A 22,255-nucleotide genomic window follows, 5' to 3' on the forward strand; every position below is an offset into this window, starting at 1 on the left:
CACATGCTTGGGATATGGAAAAATACTGCCATTTCTTTGATTTTGTCAGGAGAAAAGATGATCTGAACACTGATGTGTAAGTGGTGGCATTACTTTGTCCACCCACATCCCTCTGATTCTGAAATTGTATAACATCTTTTTGGAAAACGAAACATTTTCTTGTGAACTTATGTGATTTCTTTTGATAAAATACATCATGTATTATAATCTTATATGGGTAACAGAAATTATAGTTACACATGAGAATTAATAAGATTAATACAAAACTTGTATTTTAACGTCACTATCAATCACCACTGACTGTGTAATAACTTCTGACTGCGATCCAGTGTGGGTTTTGGTAAAGTTATGAGAGAGAAATATAGTGTTAGTAAATAATTTTATGGGGAGGACATGCAAGTATGTGGGCTGTGAAAGAAAAGTAATGGGCAACGCTTTAGATTACAACCCGCAAAGAACTACGCAAGCATACAGAATTTACAGTGTACATTTCTGTAATTATATGTACCTATAAAGAACGTACATGTAGGTATAAGGGAACAATATGTTACGTTTGGGTAATAAGTGTGTAACAAACAGATATGCGTAACGTTGCAGTGTAACGTTTTTGTAATTATAGCATAGGTGTAGGGGAATAATATGCAACGTTTGGGGACTAAAGGGGTAACAACCTGAAAAATTACAAATACTTTATTATTATTATTATTATTATTATTATTTAGTCATTTAGCAGACGCTTTTATCCAAAGCGACTTACAAATGAGGACAACAGAAGCAATCAATTGTAGTATTAAAACTAAAGATCCAAAACGTTATAAATACTACCTATAAACATTTTAAAAATAAAGAAATTAAATTAAAATGACAAATGCATACAACTAAATTTCAAAACTTAACATTTAAAATGTAAAACAAAAAATAAAGCTAAAAACAATTCAAAATATTAAAGAACAGAAGGTATAAGTGTATAATAATGATTCTAACATAACACTAAGCCAAACACTAAAAAAAAAAAAAAAAAAAAAAAAAACACACACATACATACATACATACATATATATATATATATATATATATATCCACACACACACACACACATTTATAAATTACATACACACCTTTTCATTTCCATTAGTTTGTTGAAGTATTAAAATAACTAATTAAATAAAACTAAAACTTAATAAAAACCTATACAGACATAAATTCAGATATTATTTAACTAAAATTAAAATGGATAACAAATACACTATACCTGTCGTGATTTGTATAAGTAATCCTAAGAAATAACACTACCAAACACACATGCTAAAAACAACAACTTACACATAGTAAGAAATGGTTATAAAAACTGAAACGGAAGTGAAACAAGTAGTAGAAGAGAAGAGAAATTAAAAGCGATACTTATATCCTTTGCCGGTGTCCCAGCCTGGTAGAGTCGCACGGTAGAGTCGATGGTCTTTACACTCTTCGGTCTTCACGAGGACGCCTTCATAGGACAACTGCCACGACCGCTGCCACGGTAAACTAAGCTTTTTTTGTACTCATCTAGCAAAATACTAATTGAATTTAGCTGGACACACTTTCCTTATTTTTTCACAACAAATGGCCAAGCAAGCGCAGACACTGACAAGATACAGTACGAGACCAAACACGATAATACTGTAAGTTTCTTTAAAATAAGGGGTACCTATTCTAATATTATGTGGTTTGGCCTAAACAATTTTATGTTTAGAAGTGATTTAGAAAGACAATATTCTTTGTATAATTTTATACTGGTATTTTTTATAGGTCTAGGTATTTTTAACCATTCTATTATTAAAGGAAACATGATGATTACTGAACATCTAGTGAAATGAGTTTCTGCTATGATTTATAATTCACAAGTCAGCTAAGCTTATTCGTTGATCTCAGCTGAGCACCAGCAACTTCCCAACACCACTATCACCAAATAACATTACAAGATATACCAAAGTTCAATGCAGCTTAAAACAAGCTTACCTCTTTCCAGCTGTTCGCAGAAAAAAATGCATGATACAACATTTGTATTTCAGTGGTTGTATAATGTGATGTTTTTATAGCAAAAAAAAAAAAAGATTTAGTTTGGCCATCAATCAAAATGCAATATTTTTCTCTGTAATTACTGTGCAAATAACACTTTTTCTGTGTTTAAGCCCAGCGTGTTCCTCCCTTATTTCATGCAGTTACAGTGTAAATACAACATTTGCGGGATGTAAATGAAAGCGGTGCTCTGTTACCTCCTTATTCCATGTAGTTACAGGGTAAGTAGCTACAACAAACTGCACTAAAACCATTATTTATACAGTAGGTCATACATTATATATCAGGTAATAACAATAAACATGGTGACGGTTTTATTTAATTCATTTTTTTTTTTTAAATTTGGGTTTTTAAATGAAAAAAATAAAAAAAATCACAATATGACGACAGTAACAACACAGGCAACAGATAGGGGAGAGCGGGGCAAAAAGTAACACTTTGACTCTCAAATTGTGTAAATCCACTTCGTGTTCAGAGTATAAATTTGGTGTTAATGTACAGCGCTCTCTCCACCCTCAATACCACGACTGAGGTGCCCTTGAGCAAAGCACGAACCCCCAACTGCTCCCCGCGCGCCGCAGCATAAATGGCTGCCCACTGCTCCGGGTGTGTGTTCACGGTGTGTGTGTGTTCACTGCTGTGTGTGTGTGTGCACTTTGAATGGGTTAAATGCAGAACACGAATTCCGAGTATGGGTCACCATACTTGGCTGTATGTCACATCACTTTTTTCATATAAACAAGCCAAAATGCTTTCCATGTATTGAAATAATAATTTCGGAGCATTAATACATTTTAATAAGAAACGGCGAGAAACCGGTGAATAAAGACTGACAATCCTTGTTTAAAGTAAATAGTGTGAATTTACCGTCTTTGATTTTACCATTGTGATCCACGTCCGAAAGCACCATTTTGACTACTTCAGTTCCCGGCTTTACTGCTCAATGTTGTGAGAACATACTCGGACAAAACTCTCCAGTTTTAAAAGAACACATTCCAGTCAATTTCAAAACTCTCTCTCCTCTTCGATTAGTTTTCTTGTATTTTCAACACATTCCTGTCATGAGCACCGCAAACACAGATACACTAGGACCGTCGGGTTACTTTTATTACTGATATCAACCCAAATTGGGTCAAATCAAGTCAGCTTCCTAACGCAATAGTCTCAACCGAGCATTCTGAAACAATAACCCAGAGTTTTTAAAAAGTAGGCCTACACAGTGTACATTTTTGCTAAATCTCTTGCAAATATAAGATTGTTTTATAGCCTACATACCACGTAATATTAGAATAGGTACCACTTAGTTTAAAAATACAGTAGAAATAATTTGTATTTTTACAGGTCATTACCCCTTTATTCCCCAAACTTCACATATTATTCCCTTATACCTACACGGAGGTACTGAATAGGTACACTATAATTACAAAAAAAAAAAGTTACTGTAAATTGTTTACACTTACGCAGTTGTAATCTAAAGCTTAATGTACCTGGTAGCCTAGAGTAACTATAATCACTGTTGCCAGAAAATAAGTAATATTATTACTTCTGAAAGGAGTAGCTAGTAACAAGTAATAAATTACATTTTTGAGCAACGAGCCCAACAATGGCCAGGAGACGTTATTCCTTAAACAACATCAGCAATTGTTTATATAGCCTACAGTCTCTACATAAGTATTTGGATATAACGTATAACAACGTATTTGCATATTCATGATTTGGTCTTTTTTGGTTCATTTTTTTTTCTGTATGGAAGGATTATATACTTAAAAAAAAAAAAAAAATGTACCTGGTAGTCAGAAGTAGGCCTCCCATCACTTCCGCGTGACTCAATTATACCAACTTAAGCAATTTTAGGCCATTCACACACACACAAACAGCCTAATATGCAATTCGGATATCTGATAGACATTAAAACATTATTTCGGTGTTCAAAAGAACATGGCTGAACAGCAAATTACGTACTTGTTTCTCTCAGTCCAGCGGCAATGGGTGATTAATCAACTTCTCAGGCTTGTTTTGACATTGGAGATAAACCAGTGGAAAAACTTCATCCAGGATGTGCTCATTGATGTTCTTTTCAGGCCGTGAGTAAGTGCTGCTCGTTTGAGTGAACACTGCCACCTATAGATCACTTTGAAAACATGCAGCTTCTAAACACACAGTAGAAGCAAATACTCGGCTTACATCAGTTACTTTGTGCTTTGTTCTAGGACAAGACTCGTTATATATATATATATATATATATATATATATATATATATATATATATATATATATATATATAAACAGTCAGGTACAACCACGTTTAGGACAAAAACAACACGTTCATCATGGGTATGCAAAAAAGTGGTTTTTAGTGTTATTACTGAAAGTGCCCACAGGGTGGCAACAATGGCAGACCCAAAAACTAGTACCTCAAACATTTTAGTCAATTGCCTCAGATGGCCACTCCAAAACACACGTCGAGTGGTCGGATGATTTTTAAGGTCTCTTGAGTGACAGGATAATTAATGAGGAAGTAACTTATTACATCTTTTAAATTTGTTGTAAAGAAATTTGATATCCCCCCCCCAAAAACAAGTTGTCTTAAACAGTTGTCACGACAGAAATGGCAGCTCTGGTTCCAGAGTAGCCTCAAAAGCCCAGGAACCATTATACATTGGACAAAAATAAATAAATGGTTTAATATAACACTGCATCTATTTTTACCAATCCCAAAGCTTTATTTTTGTATTTTTTGTTTACTTCATTTTAAATATACAGCTCTACATTAACAATTGCTCAGCTGAAATACAAAGTCCAAGATGCATACACTGGATTGTGTGAGAGAAGAAACCTTTTGTAATTATACTTTTCCTAGGGGCTACAAAGCACCCAACTTTAACAATGTATGTACTGTTGCCAGCATCCTGTTACATAATCCGCAAATACATTCATCATATTAAATACCACGGGCACCAGTACTTCTTGGTGTTGAAATGTCCTCAGGAGAAGTGTAAAATGTAAACTTGCAAGTTACATTCAAGCATTTTTCAAGTTTAAATTAAGTTCTATGCATCATTCTTCATTTATAATATCTATAGTTATACTTATAAAATAATTGGCAGTTGAGAAAGGCGGTCGCCACAAAATGTCATCTTCAATGAACGATTCCCTTTTGACATTCCAACTTGACAGCCATAGCAAGCTGAAGAGTAGAATTCTGGGAAAAGGCTCAGGAAAATAAAAGGCCTTGGATCCTCCATGCATTTTTTTTAAGTCTCTCCCTTTGCTACATTCACCCAGGAAGCCTTTTTCAGAATGTTCATCATCCAGTGTCTCTCGAATAGGACCCTCGTCCATTTTTGTCTTCGTCCTCTCCGAGTGGCCCTTTTACCAGGATGTGAAAAAGGGTCTCTTGCAGTGAAAGGTCTGGGTAAATGCATTTCCCAGTTGGACCACACGACCCTGGCCTCCTCCACGGCTCCTCTCCACCACCACACGAGGCATCTGCACTAACTGTATAGGGCTCTTCCCATCTTTCAAAGCCTGGGTCAGGTTTAAGATCTATTTGATAAGAACAGGCATATATGATTTTACATGCAGTAGAGGCTTTATGCATCTCTTAAAACAACACTACTTCCTGATGAAGTATACTTCTAAGTGATTAATTTGCTTCTAATATTTTTTATATTATATTAATAATAATTATATATATATATATATATACACATACACACACACATATATACATACATACACACACTACGGTTCAAACGTTTGGAATCAAGTTTTTTTATAAATTTTTTTTTTTTTTAAATAACATTCGACAAGGATGCATTATATTTATCAAAGTAATGGTAAAAATTGTTTTAATACAAAATTAATACAAAACTTGTATTTTAACATCACTATCAATAACCACTGACTGTGTAATAACTTCTGACTGCGATCCAGTGTGGGTTTTGGTAAAGTTATGAGAGAGAAATATAGTGTTCGTAAATAATTATATGGGTAAATATTGATTTTTTTTTTTTTTTTTTTTTAAGCACCAAATCAGCATATATGGCCCTGGACCACAAAACCAGTCATAAGGGTAAACTTTTAAACATTTCTGAAGAAATAAGCTTTCCATTGAAGTATGGTTTGTTAGAATAGGACAATATTTGGCTGAGATGCAACTATTTGAAAATCTGGAATCCGAGGGTGCAAAAAAAATTTAGAAAATCGCCTTTAAAGTTGTCTAAATTAAGTCCTTAGCAATGCATATTACTAATCAAAAATTAAGTTGATATTTACAGTAGGAAATTTACTAAATATCTTCATGGAAGATATTCATGATCTTAGTTAATATCCTAATGATTTTTGGCATAAAAGAAAAGATGATAATTTTGACCCATACAATGTATTTTTGGCTATTGCGACACACAAGGATCATGTGACACTAAAGCCGAATTTTCCACAGCCATTACTTCTGTCTTCATGAAAGTCTTCATTTTAAATTGTAAAAATCTTACAATATTACTGTTTTTAATCTATAATGGATTAAAAAAAATAATAAAATGGCCCCAAACTTTTGAACAGTAGAGAATAATAGCATGTTGGAGAGAGTTTTTTTTTTGCTTTTTAAAATAATTTTAGAGGCACAATCATTTTCCTTGGCATTGCAAATCGGAGGTCTAAATTCAGGTCTAAGTCTCAGCTGTGATAGGCTGAAAATAGCATCACGGCTGGGTGTATTAATATACGTTAGCTGTGAATTTTTCATTATGAAGCATTTAGTGAGAATGAAGCATGTGAGAAAAATCACACTATTTCTGGAATAGCCGAGAATGCAATGTAAAATCATCTCAAAGCATAAAACTTACCTGTCCTCTCATAACAGACATCTGTTTCTCAAACATGGTTTTGTCAAACCCTTTGTCCGTCTGAAATCAGAGTTGTTAATGTGAAAAGTCATTTAATATTAAAAAGATAGTCACCCATAGAGAGATTCTTGCAAATTAATGCATAAGATTAACCAACTGTACTGCAAACCAGTGCACAAGATTATACAGTAAACTTCTTTAAGGGTTTTAGTGTGCTGACAGCATGCTAAGCTCCAGCTTGCGAACAGAAACTGACAGCATGCTAAAGCCCTGTCCAAGAAGTTAAGTCTCAAAATAAACTACAGCCAAATCAACACTTTAACAACAAGTAATGCATTGCACTGAATGGTGAGAATACAAGTACAGCACTGTTAAAACTTACCTTGAACATCTCATAAAGGTCCTCACAGAGGTCCTGTACAAAGTTCATGTCAGAAATGCGTGAGAGCACAAGGTCTCTTGTCTCTTGGGAAAAGGCCACTTTGGCCTGAGGCAACCATGCCCAGTGGAACGGATCTACATGCACCAAGATTTAAAAAAAAAAAAAAAGATTAACCATGTTAACTATATTGATTAACTATGACAGTGAAGACCTTTAGAATGTTACAAAAGATTTATATTTCAAAATGAATGCTGTTCTGTCTATTCAAAGAATCTTGAAAAGTTATATCATGGTTTCCACAAAATATTAAGCTCAACTCATTTATACAGTGATAAAAATAAATGTTAACCGAGCACTAAATCAGTATATAAAATGATTTCTAAAGCTTAACATGACACTGAAAACTAAGTAATGGCTGCTGAAAATTTAGCTTTACCATCACAGGAATAAGTAATATTTTTTATTATTAAAATAGAAAACAGGTGAATATATTTAACAAAAAAAAAATAAAAAAAAATACGAAATACTTACATGCTCTCCACTCATCGGGGTGTTTGAAAGGGAAGGCCAAACCATTATCTATAGCTGCAATCTGTATGGCCGAGTCTTTTGGGTCAGTCCATTCAGATTCCTGAGGACAGACGTGTGGAAAAGAAACTCAGCATTTGTGACTGGGAAGCAATCATCATTACATCCATAATATAACCCCTGCAGCAACTTGAGCTAATAGAAATGCTTTTGCAATACTGAATCGGTCCATGTTTGACGTGGTGTGATGTTTAAAGAGCTTTACTGTGCATATGGGAGGAACTGTTTACCAAGACATGCCATGCCCATAAAAAAAACATGTTATTTTACATTAAAAAAATGAATATGATACCCCTGCATTTGCCCATGGTTCTCAGTAATGGCATTTTCTTTGAGCTGCCCAGCACTGCAAACAAAGGGGCTCTATAAATATCCCTCAGCTCACCTTCTCTGTCAGCTCTCCATCGCCCGGCTTCTCATACTTGATCAACCAGTTATCGTTCCCTCGGTCTGAAGAAGCCAAAAGAGATATCAGATTTCCTTTTCAAAGTCTCTGTAAACAATTAGCATCTCTTTTATGTGGTCATAACATGTTACGCTGAAAGACATGGCACATTTGTAAGGGGCGGGAGGCAGAAAGTGGAAATGAAGAAAGATAATGGAAAAAGTCTGCCTGAAAAGAGATGAGAAATTTCAACAAGAGTGAGAACAAGAGACCCCATGGTAAATTCTTGAAATAAGTACAAAAAAAAATTAAAAAAACGGGCAACCGCAGTTCTCCTCAAAACACCATAGAAATAAAATAAAAAAAAACTAATTGATACCCATTCAAAAATAAATGTAAAAAGCATTTTTTGACAGTAGTGACCAATACTGAAGTTACTTTACAGCATAGCCAATTTAGTAAAAATAAACCTGTTAGTAAAAATCTGAGATGAACACTGTGGTTACCATGGTGAAGCTTGGTAAAAGGAATAAGTTGAAGAAGAATGGGTTAAACAAAAAAAGAACTTGAACACCAGCATTAGGTACCTGTGTTTCTGATGACGTAATCCAGCACCACCAGCCTCTCAAACTGAGACTGAAGCTGCTTCCTCATGTTCTCTGGAAGAGGTTCTGCCTCAAACTTCCTCAGCCAGAAGTCTGCTTCATGATAGCCCTCCACAAACAGCTGAAATGAGCCCACCTACACAAAAAACTGCTGCTCTCAATTCAATTTTTACGTGACAAGGCAGGTGTAATAACTATAACAAAAAAGTGCAAATGAGAATTAAGAGCTACCGACTCAACATTTTCAGCAAATAATGACACCAAGCATATGGATTCTAGAAAACCTAGATTTGTGTCAATTCATGCTTTAACTGTATGGAAAAGAGCAGCGTGAACACTGGCAAAATATTTCCTTGTAATAGAGGTTTGACGGCGAGTAGATGGATTGGGATCATTTTCGAGGTTACCTTTGGAGGAAGACCAACTCTGTGAAACCGTCGTCCAACTTTGGGGACTTTCTCCAGTGCATATTTCTTACCACGGGACTTGGCACGGTCAATTGCACTATAGTGAAAAGTCTCACTGGCCAAATTCACAACCTGAAAACAAAAGGGCAAAAGGTTTGGTTCTTAATTCCAAGAGCAAAGCTATTTCTTAAAGTAGATTTAAATACTTCTATAACACCCATCCTCACCTTAGTTTTGGGTACAATCCCCAAGCCCAGTTTTTGGTCAACGAGTGAGGCAGCTGCCTCAGAGAGGTAGCCCTGGTTAGGAATGAGGCAACCACGGCCAAAACAGCACGGGCAGCAGACTTTATGGAAATATTTGGTCCATTTAGGGTTTAAGTGACCGTAAGGCTCCTCGGATTTTGGTTTAAATACCCCAATGATTTTCTAAAGGAGAGGATACAGGCATCAAGAAAAATCTAATTTAACACCACTAGATTTGAAAATAACTGAATTATATCGTAAAAGGAAATATTTTTTGAGAGAATGAATCCAAGCCGATTCCACGTTAACATTCATGCATAAATGTATTCGTTTAGCTCACAGGAGAGAAGTGATCATGCATAAATTATCATGATGTTAATAAGCATGATGTTGCATACAAACTGCACAATAACGTGAGGTGCATGAATACTCACCAAGCCTACTAAGTAGTTCTACGTTTGTCATCCCATTAGTTTTTGTTTTCGGTTATGACTTTTAAAACCGATTATTTCAGGGTCGATTTCAACATTTAACAATCAAATAAACATACCCCTTTGGGATCCTTAACAAAGTAGCTTCCACTGGATCCTTGCGAGATGCGTTCGGGAAAGACGCCATTTTCTATGGCCTGCTCAGCCCTCTGGATAATTTCAGCAAACTCTGGGTCTTCTGGGAAATGGTTAAATTCTCCACTGCTATTACCTATATGCACACAAAGTGATTCAAATGAACGTTGCGGCAAATATTCTCTTGCATGTCTGCATTTATATGTAAATATGTCCCCTCATCTCAAAAGGCCATACAGCAGAACGTTTGGGGAATGATTTTCTTTTAATAATTTCCATCAGAGTGAAATTCATGCTCAAGGCCTTTATCCGGAACAAAATTGAACCACCTCCTAGAAATCCAAGCCTCAAAGCTGAATCACTAGTGAGCATGCAATTTAGTCAAACACTTTTGCTCTGTCTGCAAACTAGCCTTCAGAAAGATAAAAATTAAAAGAGCACTGGGCATTTCTGGAGTGCAAAGAAACTGAAAAAAAAATATATATATTGATATTGAACCTTTCATCTACCGTCTAAGTGATTTCATCTACCGTCTAAGTCCGGCAAACTCAATGTTTTCATTTTCTGTACGACGTACTGACAGCTTAAATATGGGTTCTTATAACTATTTTGTAAAATTTGGCAGAAAAAAAAAAAAAAAAAAAAAAAAAAGAATCCAGCAACTAGGAATCCTGTGCAAGCTTGGAGGACTAGTTTAACTCCGATTAGACGTGAATACACCAAAGAGATGACTTCTAGATTTTCCATAGACAAAATTTACTCTTTTTTTTTTTTTTTTTTTTTATTACTTTTCATGTATTTTTCCCACTGGCATGCATAATTATCTTATTCTGAACGATTCATCCATACATGTTATTTGTGAAAAGAACGACCTTTCTAACAACATATACTGGACTTCCACATTTTTTTCTGCTTAAACCACCCCTTCCATATTAATCAACTCCTAGCTTGCATTCAGATCTGTCTCCATCCAATCAAAAACTGTTTGAAAGACAAGACTCCATATTTATTTTTGTTTGTTTTTTTCGAAAATCAGTTTCACTTGGATGCAGAGAGAGAAAAAAAAAAAAAAGGTAAATTTGCTGCTTCCATTTATAACAGCTTTAAGGCATCATCTATCATACACCATGTCCTTTAGGTCCTATTTTTTTTTTTATATTGACACTTTTTCAGATTTACAAAATTTTCAATCAGAAATTGCTAGTAAATTTCACAATTACAAAGAAACAGCAAGTAAAACACTGAATTAAATGAGGAATTTTGAAGTAGAAAGACTAAAATAGTATTTTAATTTTAGAAATTTAAAGTAGTAATTTGTGCTCCAATAATTATTCTATGAATAAAACATTATAGCTCTACAGAGGTGCATATTGGTACCTTAAAGATACAAATTATTCTTTATCTAAAATGGTAATTTTATTGCAAAAACAACAAAATAATCATTTTTCATGATTCAAGCTTATGATAGAGATGCCATAGTGAGGAAATTGACAATGCTGATATTTACAGATTACACTCCACATTTTACAAGAGAAGAAATTTGCCGGTGACGCTCATGATTTGTAGCACTTTAATCATTAGATCTTCACATTTTTCCCTTTCTTTAAACACACGAATGCTTAAAAATGGTGGACGCATTATTCTTAATGAAAAACATAATAATATAGAACAATGACAAACACACTTATATTAGACAGAACTTTTATTAACCAAAATAAGATGGGTGTCGTACAGAGCCCCGCACATTGTGGCCACAAATTAAGAAATTAAGCGAATTCTTAATTTATGGCCACAATTAAATTTAAATGAATTAATTCTTATTTTGTGGCAACAATCTTTTTTTTTTTTTTTTTTTTCTCAATGTCACATGAGGGGCTCGGTGTTGTATACACTAAAAGATCTTTGGATTTCCCCCTTAATTCACAAATAATGTTTGTTCATTATAATTTTGAGTGAAAAACAAAGAAAAATCTCACTTAAATTAAACAGAATTGTTGTCAAATAGGTGCTTTTGCTTTTCTCTATCACCAAGTCCTCTGCCTTCATCTTGTCATCTCTTCTTTCTATATTCACATAACCGTGAAATCTGACTCCTGTTGCTACTGCTGTATGAAGCAAAAGCTTTCAGTTTATAATTTTAGCGTCAATTGAACTAAATAGTTTTTACTTTTATACAAAACTACGGTGGGGGCAATGGGCAAGTAATGTAACGTTATGCGGCTAAACACTAACATGTATAACAGACTACCACAGCGAGCCTACTTAATTCATCCAGTCCAAAATGGCCATTTATCAGAGTTACTCAACTTCTCTTAAACACAGAAAGTTTTTTTTTTGTTTGTTTTTAGTTGAGGCAATACATCTGATTTCTAATGCGTATACTTGTATCAGTGTTTCACATGCAAGTGACAGACACACACTCATGTGATCTGCGTAGAGGGAGCTGATGATCAGATCAGATGATTCAGTCACCATCCATTCCAAACTAAAGTAGAGAGGGTCTGTGTGTCTCTTATTAACACTGAAAACTGCATAAACAACTTGCTCACTGAGTCATTGCTCAGAAAGAAAAAAAAAAAAAGGCATGTGATTCAAGTGGATTTTCTTTTTTGTATTCTGAACAAACCACATGAAACCCAATGTTTACAAACCTGATCGAAACCACATCCAAAAGTGGTTTGACACTCAGCTGTAGAAAGAGAGCCTTGCGGCATCTTGCCGATGCATACGTTATTATTACTATAGAAACCGATGCAGCAGCAATGTACAAACAGATTCAACCACTTGCAAAATGCCAGTGCAGACAGTAAATACCTAAAGATCAAGTTCGAAAACCAGTGTGAACAAAGCCGAACACGCATACATGTCACATGAAACCTGTACCCAGGGAGGGTTTTATTTCTTTTATTCAGAATCCACTACACTGAATGCACACACAGCAGTAAAACTAACTAAAAGTGGTCTACATAGGCTCTAAAAGGTAAAACACACGAACACACTCCGCTGATGGTCTCTGGGCATATTTCCCTGGGTGAATAAGAGAGTCCATTAGACAGAACCTCTCTGATGGCCATTAAACATTTAGAAGATGACAAGTACACTTTCCCTCTCTTGTACACAGACACACCCATGCAAACACATATCATAAACATAAATGATCATAAATGACACGATTTAAAAAAAAAAAAAAAAAAAAAAAAAAAAAAAAAAACCTCTTAGCAAGAATGTGTAATTATTAGGGATGCTCCGATCAATCAGCCGGAGATCGGTATCGGCCGATATTCACATTTTATGACTCGATCGGTACTCATACATTTGGCCGATCTCATGTTCCGATCACAATTTGATGACGTCAACGCGTGGCGACGCATATGATGCAGTCATCGCCAATGTGGAAATCCTATGACATTTCAAGAAACAATGAAAAATTGTTTGACTATATTCAACTTCCCGATCAGGCGAACACACACACACACAAATGAAATCGTCTGCCTAATGAAAAAATTTAGTTAATATTGCATCATTTATGATTTATTTTATCCACCGGTGACCCACCCGCAAATAATCAGAATGCATTTTTTTATTACCCGACACGCGGATTATCCGCAGCGCCCATGGATAACCGTGAAACTACTCTGTTTTGTTCTTTCAGTAGTTTAAATGTTTCAATTTCTTTTTTCCTCTTCAGTCTTATATTGGACAGTATTAAACCTTATGAGTTACATCAGACTTCGCCATATTGAAGTTTAAATGTTTCTATTTGTTTTGTCCTCTCTCTAACATTGGATAATCAAAACGTTCTCATCTTGAGCAGAAAAGAATAACAGTTTCAAAGTTTAAATTCCAACCTAGCCATCTAACAAATATAAATATATATAGCTAAATGTAGATCAGAAACGTCTTGTTACATCTGGTTTGAGTCATAAGTTATAGATAAATAGAAAAATAACTGTATTTGCAGCATTGTTTTTTTTCTGCTGTATTTTAGTGAAAGTAATCTATAATTTTGCCTCTCACCGTGTTTCTGTTGTTGTTGTTGTTAAAATAACCACGGCAGCTCTTGAACTTTGCACCGGCGCGCATCCGGAGAGAGAGAAAGCGCACGGAGCTGAAAGGGCTTGAATAAAGCGTGTTTAGCTTTAGATAAAAATACGAGGATATAGCACTGAAAGATATTTACCATAAACGACCCGGAGCGCTTGTAATATGATCCGCTCCGCTGTTTTTATGCGCCACTCACTTAAAATGGTGCTGCTGTTACTGCTCTGAGTCCGGATGGATGCCGGGGTGCGGATGCACTTATAGACGTATTTAAGGATAAAAGACTCGAGTTGCTTTTAAATTATTCACAAGTCCTTTTCCTCGAGTCGAATAAAGTCTGGAGTCATTTCAGGTCAAGTCTGAAGGCTATAAAACTGCGACTCGAGTCCTAGCCCATCTCTGCCTTGGGTTGCATCAGACATTTTGTTTGCATTTATTTTTGTCTTATATTAAGTATCCCTGATATACATAATGTTATGCATAAACACCATTTTAAAGGAATATTAAAATGTTCACTGTATAAGGAATAATTTTTATAATTATTTATATCATATTATTACATATGTTATATAAAGCTTGAAGCATCAGAATCGGCATCGGCCGATCAACATGACAAGAAATCGGTACTCGTATTGGCTGCAAAAATCCTGATCGGAGCATCCCTACTAGTTATGACAAACTCATTCTACTCCCCAATTCATTCAGTGTAGATATAGTTGATCAAACTGCTTGTCAACACACCGCGAGACATCGATCTCATACACAAAATAAAAGAGCCAGTCTTGAGTCTCATCCATTGAAATTAATAACTGCAGACGCATATGTCTTTGTCATGCCGCCAAAATTGCATGAGTTGAAAAATAATAATTTCCCTACTAATTCTCTTTCAGATCTTCTGAATATTTTAGGCTCACTGGAGACATTTGAAAATAAATAAAAAAATACTATTTAATTTTTTTTTTTAACAGGAGTATTTATACTTCCACAGCCAATCCACTTGCATATTACAGCAAACCGTGCAAAACAAAAACCTTGGTGATACAAGACCTGGTAATTTTCTGACCCTGTTGAGTTAATTTTGTGATAATGACCAGCTGCACAATACCCTTTAAAAGTTGAATTTTAGGTCAGAGTTGTGAACTGCACTGTTGCGCTATGGGCAACCCGAGTTCGAGTCCCAACTCATGGTACTTTCCCATCCTGCCGCCTCTTCTCTATCCCACTTTGCTTCCTGTCTCCATTAGAGATCGACCGATATATCGATTTACCGATATTTTTCCCGATATTTAAGCATTTTTCCATAATCGAATATCGGTTTTGTAATATCAGATTCCCCGATAAACACCGCCATCTTGTGGACGTTTTCAGAATTGCGCGCAGGATCGAAATTGCAGCGCATCTGAGGGGAGACGAGACAGCAATGGCGTGCAGGTACTTGATTTGCTGTAGTTAGTAAACTATTTAATATTACAGGCATTAATGCACAAATTAGATGTATTACATAAATGCCTGATATATAGTTTAAATGCAACTTGGCTCTAAGAAATATGATAAATAAGATACTCTGTCAAGCCCTGTCCCTATAAAGATAGGCTATAACTTTGCCTGAAATAACACAGCCATGAATTAGCACATGGTGGAAATAAAAGCGCTGAATTTAATTCTCTCTGTGGTCTATTAGTCTCGTGAAGTCGGAGTCACATAGATAACCCGTCAAGTCCTCTCCCAATAAAGACGTAACTTTGCATGAATTAAATAATACAGCCATGAATGATTGCATGTTGGAAAGAAAAGCATTGAATGTAATTCTCTCTCTGTTGTCTATATGCTCATCATTAGTCTCGTGAAGCCGCTTTCATATTGCAGTTCACTCAGCGGGTTGATGCTCAAGAAATGCTCCAGCTCGGACACCGCATGTAACTTTTAACAAGATTCACTTTTTTGAAGCACCCTAAATTGTATTAACACTTACTATATAACCATTATTTCGTTTATAAACATCTAAATTAATACAACTCTATGGAAATTAATTATTATCGCCGCGATCGATCGCAGTTTGAGTAGCCTATAGTTCTGTGTAAAGGCATAGATAAACCACTCTGTCAGCAGCATAATTTAGAGCATGCCAGTTGAGAAATGCTATAAAATACAATGCTTGTTATATTCCAATATTCCAGAGAATATTATTCCGTGAATTAACATCATCCAGTGAATTATTCTTCACTCTTTATCCTATTAAACAGCTTATAAACCTACTAAAACTGTAGTTAAAAATGAAGTTGATATGACTCCTTTCCTTTATTTTCTCCATTTGAAAACATTAGACTTTCTATGTTCATTTTGCTTACTGCTAATATTAGTGTTGCTGCTAAAGCTTTTTATAAATAAAATGTTTTTTATTGTTGTAATACGAAGATTAAATTGAACATGACAGGGCTCTAGACTGCGACCAAAATGGTAATTGTTTGCGAGTTAAAATTTGACGTGGTCGCATTTGTACGAGTGCCAGGTCTGCGCTACTCCAAAGCGTCTGCTTCATACAGCGCGTGCTGCCAGCCGCAGCACATTATAGCAGGAGTCAGATTTCACTGATCACGTGAAGAGAGGTGCTTTCAGCACGAGCGCTTAGTGGGTAGAGCCTGGTTCATACTCGCCGCGTCAGCACGAGCGTGAAGGTGCGCGTCGCGGATGGAGCGCAACGGATGGATTTGTTTTCAAACTAAAGTAAAAGACCGCTTCTTAAACCAGAGAAGGTGAACGTGGTGGTATTCTTGTAGAAAAAACATGCAAGTCCTGTCAGCTACAGCCAGTTTAGTTTCACTTTTCTTTTTGTTTTCGTTTTGAGAAGCATGTTATCTTTGCTGTTTACCTCAGGTTATGCTATGGAGGCTTTTTATTTTTTGCTTTCCTTAATTAAAAAAAATATATATTAATATTTATTTGCTTCCTCAGAGTTTGCTAAACATTCTGTAATATACTAGGTATATAGTACAGCATGTGGTGTGTCCTATGCCATGCCTCGTCTTATTCGTTTTTGTTGATAAATGTTATGTAAGAGTTTGTCATTGTCAACGTACTGTTTTATTGTTGTTGCGCTTTTTAATTAAGAATAACAATGAATCCATCTTTTGTTTTAGTCTTAAAAAGTTAAAGGTGTATAGATATAAGCAAAACAGACAATGATCTTTTCTTGTAAAATGTGACACCAAGATCGCAAATTTGAAAGTAAAAAGCGCACGAAAAGGAATTCCTGTTCACAAAATTGAAATCACAAATAATACCGATGAAAAAGAACGAGTTGAATGTTGAAAACTTTCGATACCATATAACTATAAACTATGAGAAAAGTTCATCAGCATGCATTGATTAATCAAATGTTGTAGCAAAAACAAAAAACAAATTGCAACCAAATTATGTGCTCGTGCGCAAAAGTGAGATCAGTGGGAAGAATGAGTCTAGAGCCCTGCATGAAAGACTGCTAATTCTCAAAAAAATTTGTTAAGATGACTGAAAGGAGGAAAAACCAAAGTGAAGTATGGACTTACTTCACGCAGTCATTTATTTACTTCATAACAGTAAATAAATATCGGTTCTGCATATCGGTTATCGGGCACATAGACATGCAAATAATTGGTATCGGTAATAAAAAAAAATCAATATCGGTCGATCACTAGTCTCCATACTGCCCTCTATAAATAAAGGCAAAATGCCTACACAAATCCTGAATAAAAATATTACTAAAAAGTTGGATTTTAAATCGGATTTGAACAAATTCGATGTTGCCATGAAAAATTCACCACGTGTATTTTCAAATGCATGTTATAGATCTTATAAATTTTTTTTAGCTGACCTTTTGATCTAAATGTCATAACTGGACCTTACAGTGAAATTTTGCCACTTTAAACCTTGCACGCTTGTGTTCATTTGGATCCATCCGGCCAACACCCATATATCAAAATCCAGTCAACCAATACAAAAAACAATTCCCCACTCTTCACGTTTTTACATTTTTCGATAAGCTGGGACACTCAGATATAGCCTACACCACCACGAGGAAATAAGAGATCAGTCATTCACTACTTCCATATCTCGATTTCAAGGCATTTTCAAGTGTAATGTGACCTCCTTTGGATCTCACCAATCATATTGTCTAATTTAAGCAAGGAGGCTGAATTTAAAGTTGCCATAGAATGCACTGGTACAATATTTTAAATTGTTCTCTGATATCTACATAGAAGGTATGTGGCTAAGATACCACAAATGGTTTTACATGTCTATTTACAACCCTAGGATTTCTCCCTAGAATGAAATGGTCTGTTATTACCTTATTTGGAAGGGTCATGAATAATAATGTTGAGCTCTGCTATGACTGGCTGTTTCACAGTGTGGCTCATTTCAGTAGCTCACACAGCAGGAAGGAAACACAGGGAAAATATACATTTCAATACTTTCTCATGCAGTTATATCATTATACTGTAAATAAAATGTGGGCATCAGGGAGCCACTATTAATATGCTGGGCATTGAAACTGCTTTCGAATGCATGATCGCTTTTTAGTTTCACTTTCAAGATCGCACAAACTCTGTTTATTCTTTGGAGCGGCAGTACTTTTTTTTTTTTTTTTTTTTTTTATTACTTTTTAGTATTATTTTTTATTACTTACCACACATTTTACAAGATCAGATGCTTGTCAGTGATGCTAAGGATCTGTAAATCATTCGCCATCATCCTCAGTCATCTCTCCTTATTCTGTTTATGTGGTAAGTGAAATCATATGTACTGTAATGTAACAGGCTACCACTAACAAGGCGCTAACAATGTCCTTTTAGTGGCTTGTGTTATTTTATTAGAATGTGTTTTTTTGCTTTCCATGCCTTTCTGAATACAGGCACCAACCCATCCCTGCACAGCCTGGAACATAACATTTATTTCCATGATCTGCCATTTTCGCTGTTGTCCTCGCTTGTTTCTTCACAATACCTGCAGCAATTCTGATGGTTCGGCTGGCCTAGAACATGGGCGGGTATATGCAAATGTTGGGGCGTAACTACTTGTGATCCCAACCGTTACATCACAGTCGGTATTATGTTCGGATTCTCCTTTTTTCAGTGGTCTTTTGCATTCACGAGATTAAAATGAGGAAACAATGGTGTTTGAGGCTCACGGTATGTCATTTCCATGTACAGAACTGTTCTTATTCAACTATGCCAAGGTAAATGCAGTTTTCCATTCTATGGCACCTTTAAATTTAATAATTAAATTTACTATTTACGTCCTTTGTGGAGACACTTATGCCAATAAAACAAAGCAAACATAGCACATCACAGTGATGCAACGCTAATAATATCTTCATTTTAACTAGGCAATGCAACTCCTGTGAGAAACTCTAGTGTTTCATATTGCTTCATTGAAGGCTTAGATGTTGTTCTTGGAGATAATACAAAAGCCAGTGTCTCTCGGCTCATCTGCATTCAAATGAACCCGTTATTAATATGCAAGAAAACTTTATTGCATCAATACAGCCCACAGCTGCGCATGTAATCTTGTTAGTACAGATGCACCTGGAAAGACTAAACCACATGCATCACACAGAAACAGCCAAGCATGAATATCAAGAATTGAGTAGATATACCAGCAGCTGCTGTGGTGTCACCTGTACACGTGTGCCACGGGTTCAAAGAGCATGTAAGCTGAACTGTGGAAATGGTTGCATAACGGACCATGTTCTGAGATAAAGCAGATGGAGTAACAGCACAGAGAGCAAGATGTGTGGGAGTGAATTTAGAATATTGAGTATATCATAATATTTTGCATGAAAACTTGTTCTATACGTGTAAGACAGGAGGCAAAAACTCTCCTTTCGCTGAAAAATGTTTTTAATTTAATTCCTTTCAAAGTTCCCCAAGGCACCTTAGCTGTTTTTTGGAACACCGCACGCAAAAGAAACAGAACACGCGCGGTTGCTGTGGAAACTAATGCAGACGGGTCCCTAGTGCGTTCTTTCTCCGGTTGAATTCAGATTATACAACAAAATGACGAACAACTGTTGTCATTTAAGAGGGGGAGTGGCTATATTTAAATAAAGGCGTGGTCGGCCGTTTTAATTATGTTTAATTAATAACTGTGTTAATTCGGATGATTGTGTTAAAGTAGCAATTAAAAAAAAACATGTCATTTGCAAACCTGGAATATTATAAATGCAACAAATACGCATTGTTAGGGAAGCAAAACAAAACGTGTTGAAGTGTGACGTTTATACTCTGAGCCAGTTTAATCTGAATACATGTCGATCAGATTATATCCAGCTCATATACATCTCACCTGGAGATGCTAGATTATCAGATGATGAGCTGTGTCGGTTCCTCCGCGTCCTTTTCTCTCTTCCAGCCCGAGGTGAGAGATTTCCGGCAGGTCCCGGTAACAGTAGCGTCTCTTCCCCGGACCCGTCCGCTTCCAGCTCCGTCAACACGCTCTCCGTCGAGTTCGAGATCCGGACCGCTGCCCCGGGGTTCAGCGAGAGTCCTAGCGACGGCGCCGGCCGGGTCTTTTCAAATAACACCGCGGGCACCTCCGACGCGAGAAAGTTCGTCTCCGGTGTGAACCTTAAATCTTCGCCGCCTTTCTCCGGCTCGCCGTCGGTGGGATCGCATTCTGCCATCATCGCGGACTGTGGGTGTATTCTTTCTCTGTCCAGAGAAACTCCGACACCTCTCAAAAACCGCGCTTCATAACCGACAGTCTGTTTTTGCGAGGCTTTTGTTTTCTTGAAGACGCGCTGATGCTCTCAACTGTTTCGTGTCACCATTACCGACTTCCTCTATTCTCGAGCACGCGCACTGCTGAAGCTCATCGTCGAACAGGTTTCTTAAAGGCGCAGTAACGCTTAATTGATTCAGCAAAGACCGGTGTGTGTGTGAAAGGTGAAAGCAATTGTGTTGCAAGTTTATCGTTTTCTAAGATTAGTCACTAATTTTTCCAACCCTTTTTTCAAAGTTAAAGGGATAGTTAACCCAAAAAATTTAAAAGGTTCTGTCATTTACTCACCACCATGTCCTCCCAAAATGGCACGACTTTCGTTCTTCTGAGGAACACAAAATAAGTTATTTTAAGGAGTTTTGGTTACTATTGACTTCAATTGTATAGGCAAACAAACAAACAATACATAAGTCAAAAGTCGTAGATGTTTGGAATGAATTGCAGGTATGTAATTGACGATTGATTGTTTTAGGTGGGATGAACTGTTCCTTTTAATAACATATTTTTTTGTCAAGATAAATGCCTAATTTTATTTTTCGAGACGTAAATATGCTGGGGCATAGATGTACAGCTAATCATGGGTTCCCAGTAGACTACATTTAACCATGTCAGTTCATTATGGGTTCCCACTATAAATTTCCAATTGGTTTAGTGGTTTTCAATTTTTGAGTATGATAATGTGATTAGTTTTGATGTTTTGTACAAAAGTGCATTCGCCAAGCATGCAATTCTGTGGAGTAGTTATAGTCCTTATTTAGCAACATGGTAACAAATACTCAGAGCTGGGTAGTAACTGATTACATGTAATCTGGATTACGTAATCAGATTCCAAAAATGAAGTAGCCCACTTGTAATCAGAGTAAATTACATTATAAAATACTCGTAATCAGACTACAGTTACTTTTTTATGGATTACATGATTACATATTATTCAAACTATAAATAAATTATATAGAAATAAATTATTCATAATTCATTGATTCTCCCTAATTTCTATTTTTCATCTTTTAAATTTTCCTTTCTAAAATAGCCTACGAATTATATATGTACAGTATATATAGTTCAGTTTTGTGGACATTCACACAAAGATCAGTCATTAGTCAGGTGATGACAGCATTTGACCACTGGATTTACAAAAATCATTCCAGGTTTAAGAAGGGTTTCTACATTGCAGCAACTACTGATGAACACATTCATTCTTATTTGAATTATTACTCTGTATGTTTGTTGTAATCATGTATTATTAATTATAACTAATTAAAATGCACATATTCACGTTATTTCTTGGTTACATGTAATACAGGCATTCCAAAACTTTTTGTCATCCAAACCTTATTCACCAAATACAGTGCCCTCCAAAAGTATTGGAACAGTA

At 35.8% G+C, this 22,255-nt stretch overlaps 1 protein-coding gene across 1 annotated transcript; it reads right to left on the bottom strand.

Moving 5' to 3' along the window:
- Nucleotides 1–4,396: 4,396 nt before the first annotated feature.
- Nucleotides 4,397–20,982, bottom strand: LOC306873625 (phosphatidylinositol 4-kinase type 2-beta). The gene is made up of 10 exons (XM_079423044.1): nucleotides 20,446–20,982; nucleotides 10,068–10,219; nucleotides 9,500–9,700; nucleotides 9,273–9,404; nucleotides 8,848–9,001; nucleotides 8,261–8,325; nucleotides 7,819–7,918; nucleotides 7,288–7,421; nucleotides 6,906–6,965; nucleotides 4,397–5,604 (listed from the first exon to the last, which is right to left on the bottom strand). The coding sequence occupies exons 1-10, from the start codon at nucleotides 20,783–20,785 to the stop codon at nucleotides 5,431–5,433; spliced, it is 1,512 nt and encodes a 503-aa protein (XP_079279170.1). The 5' UTR covers nucleotides 20,786–20,982; the 3' UTR covers nucleotides 4,397–5,430.
- Nucleotides 20,983–22,255: the final 1,273 nt, after the last annotated feature.

The sequence above is a fragment of the Barbus barbus genome (assembly GCF_936440315.1).
Source record: "Barbus barbus genome assembly, chromosome: 8".
Classification (NCBI taxonomy): domain Eukaryota; kingdom Metazoa; phylum Chordata; class Actinopteri; order Cypriniformes; family Cyprinidae; genus Barbus; species Barbus barbus.

What these genes read in the sequence shown, in the direction of transcription:
- LOC306873625 (XM_079423044.1), bottom strand. Translation starts at nt 20,785, where the DNA reads ATGATGGCAGAATGCGATCCCACCGACGGCGAGCCGGAGAAAGGCGGC. An exon ending in TGATAATCTAGCATCTCCAG is followed by an intron (nt 10,220 to 20,445) that starts GTGAGATGTATA and finishes GTGTGCATATAG; the next exon opens with GTAATAGCAGTGGAGAATTT. An exon ending in TTACGTCATCAGAAACACAG is followed by an intron (nt 8,326 to 8,847) that starts GTACCTAATGCT and finishes TGGCTTCTTCAG; the next exon opens with ACCGAGGGAACGATAACTGG.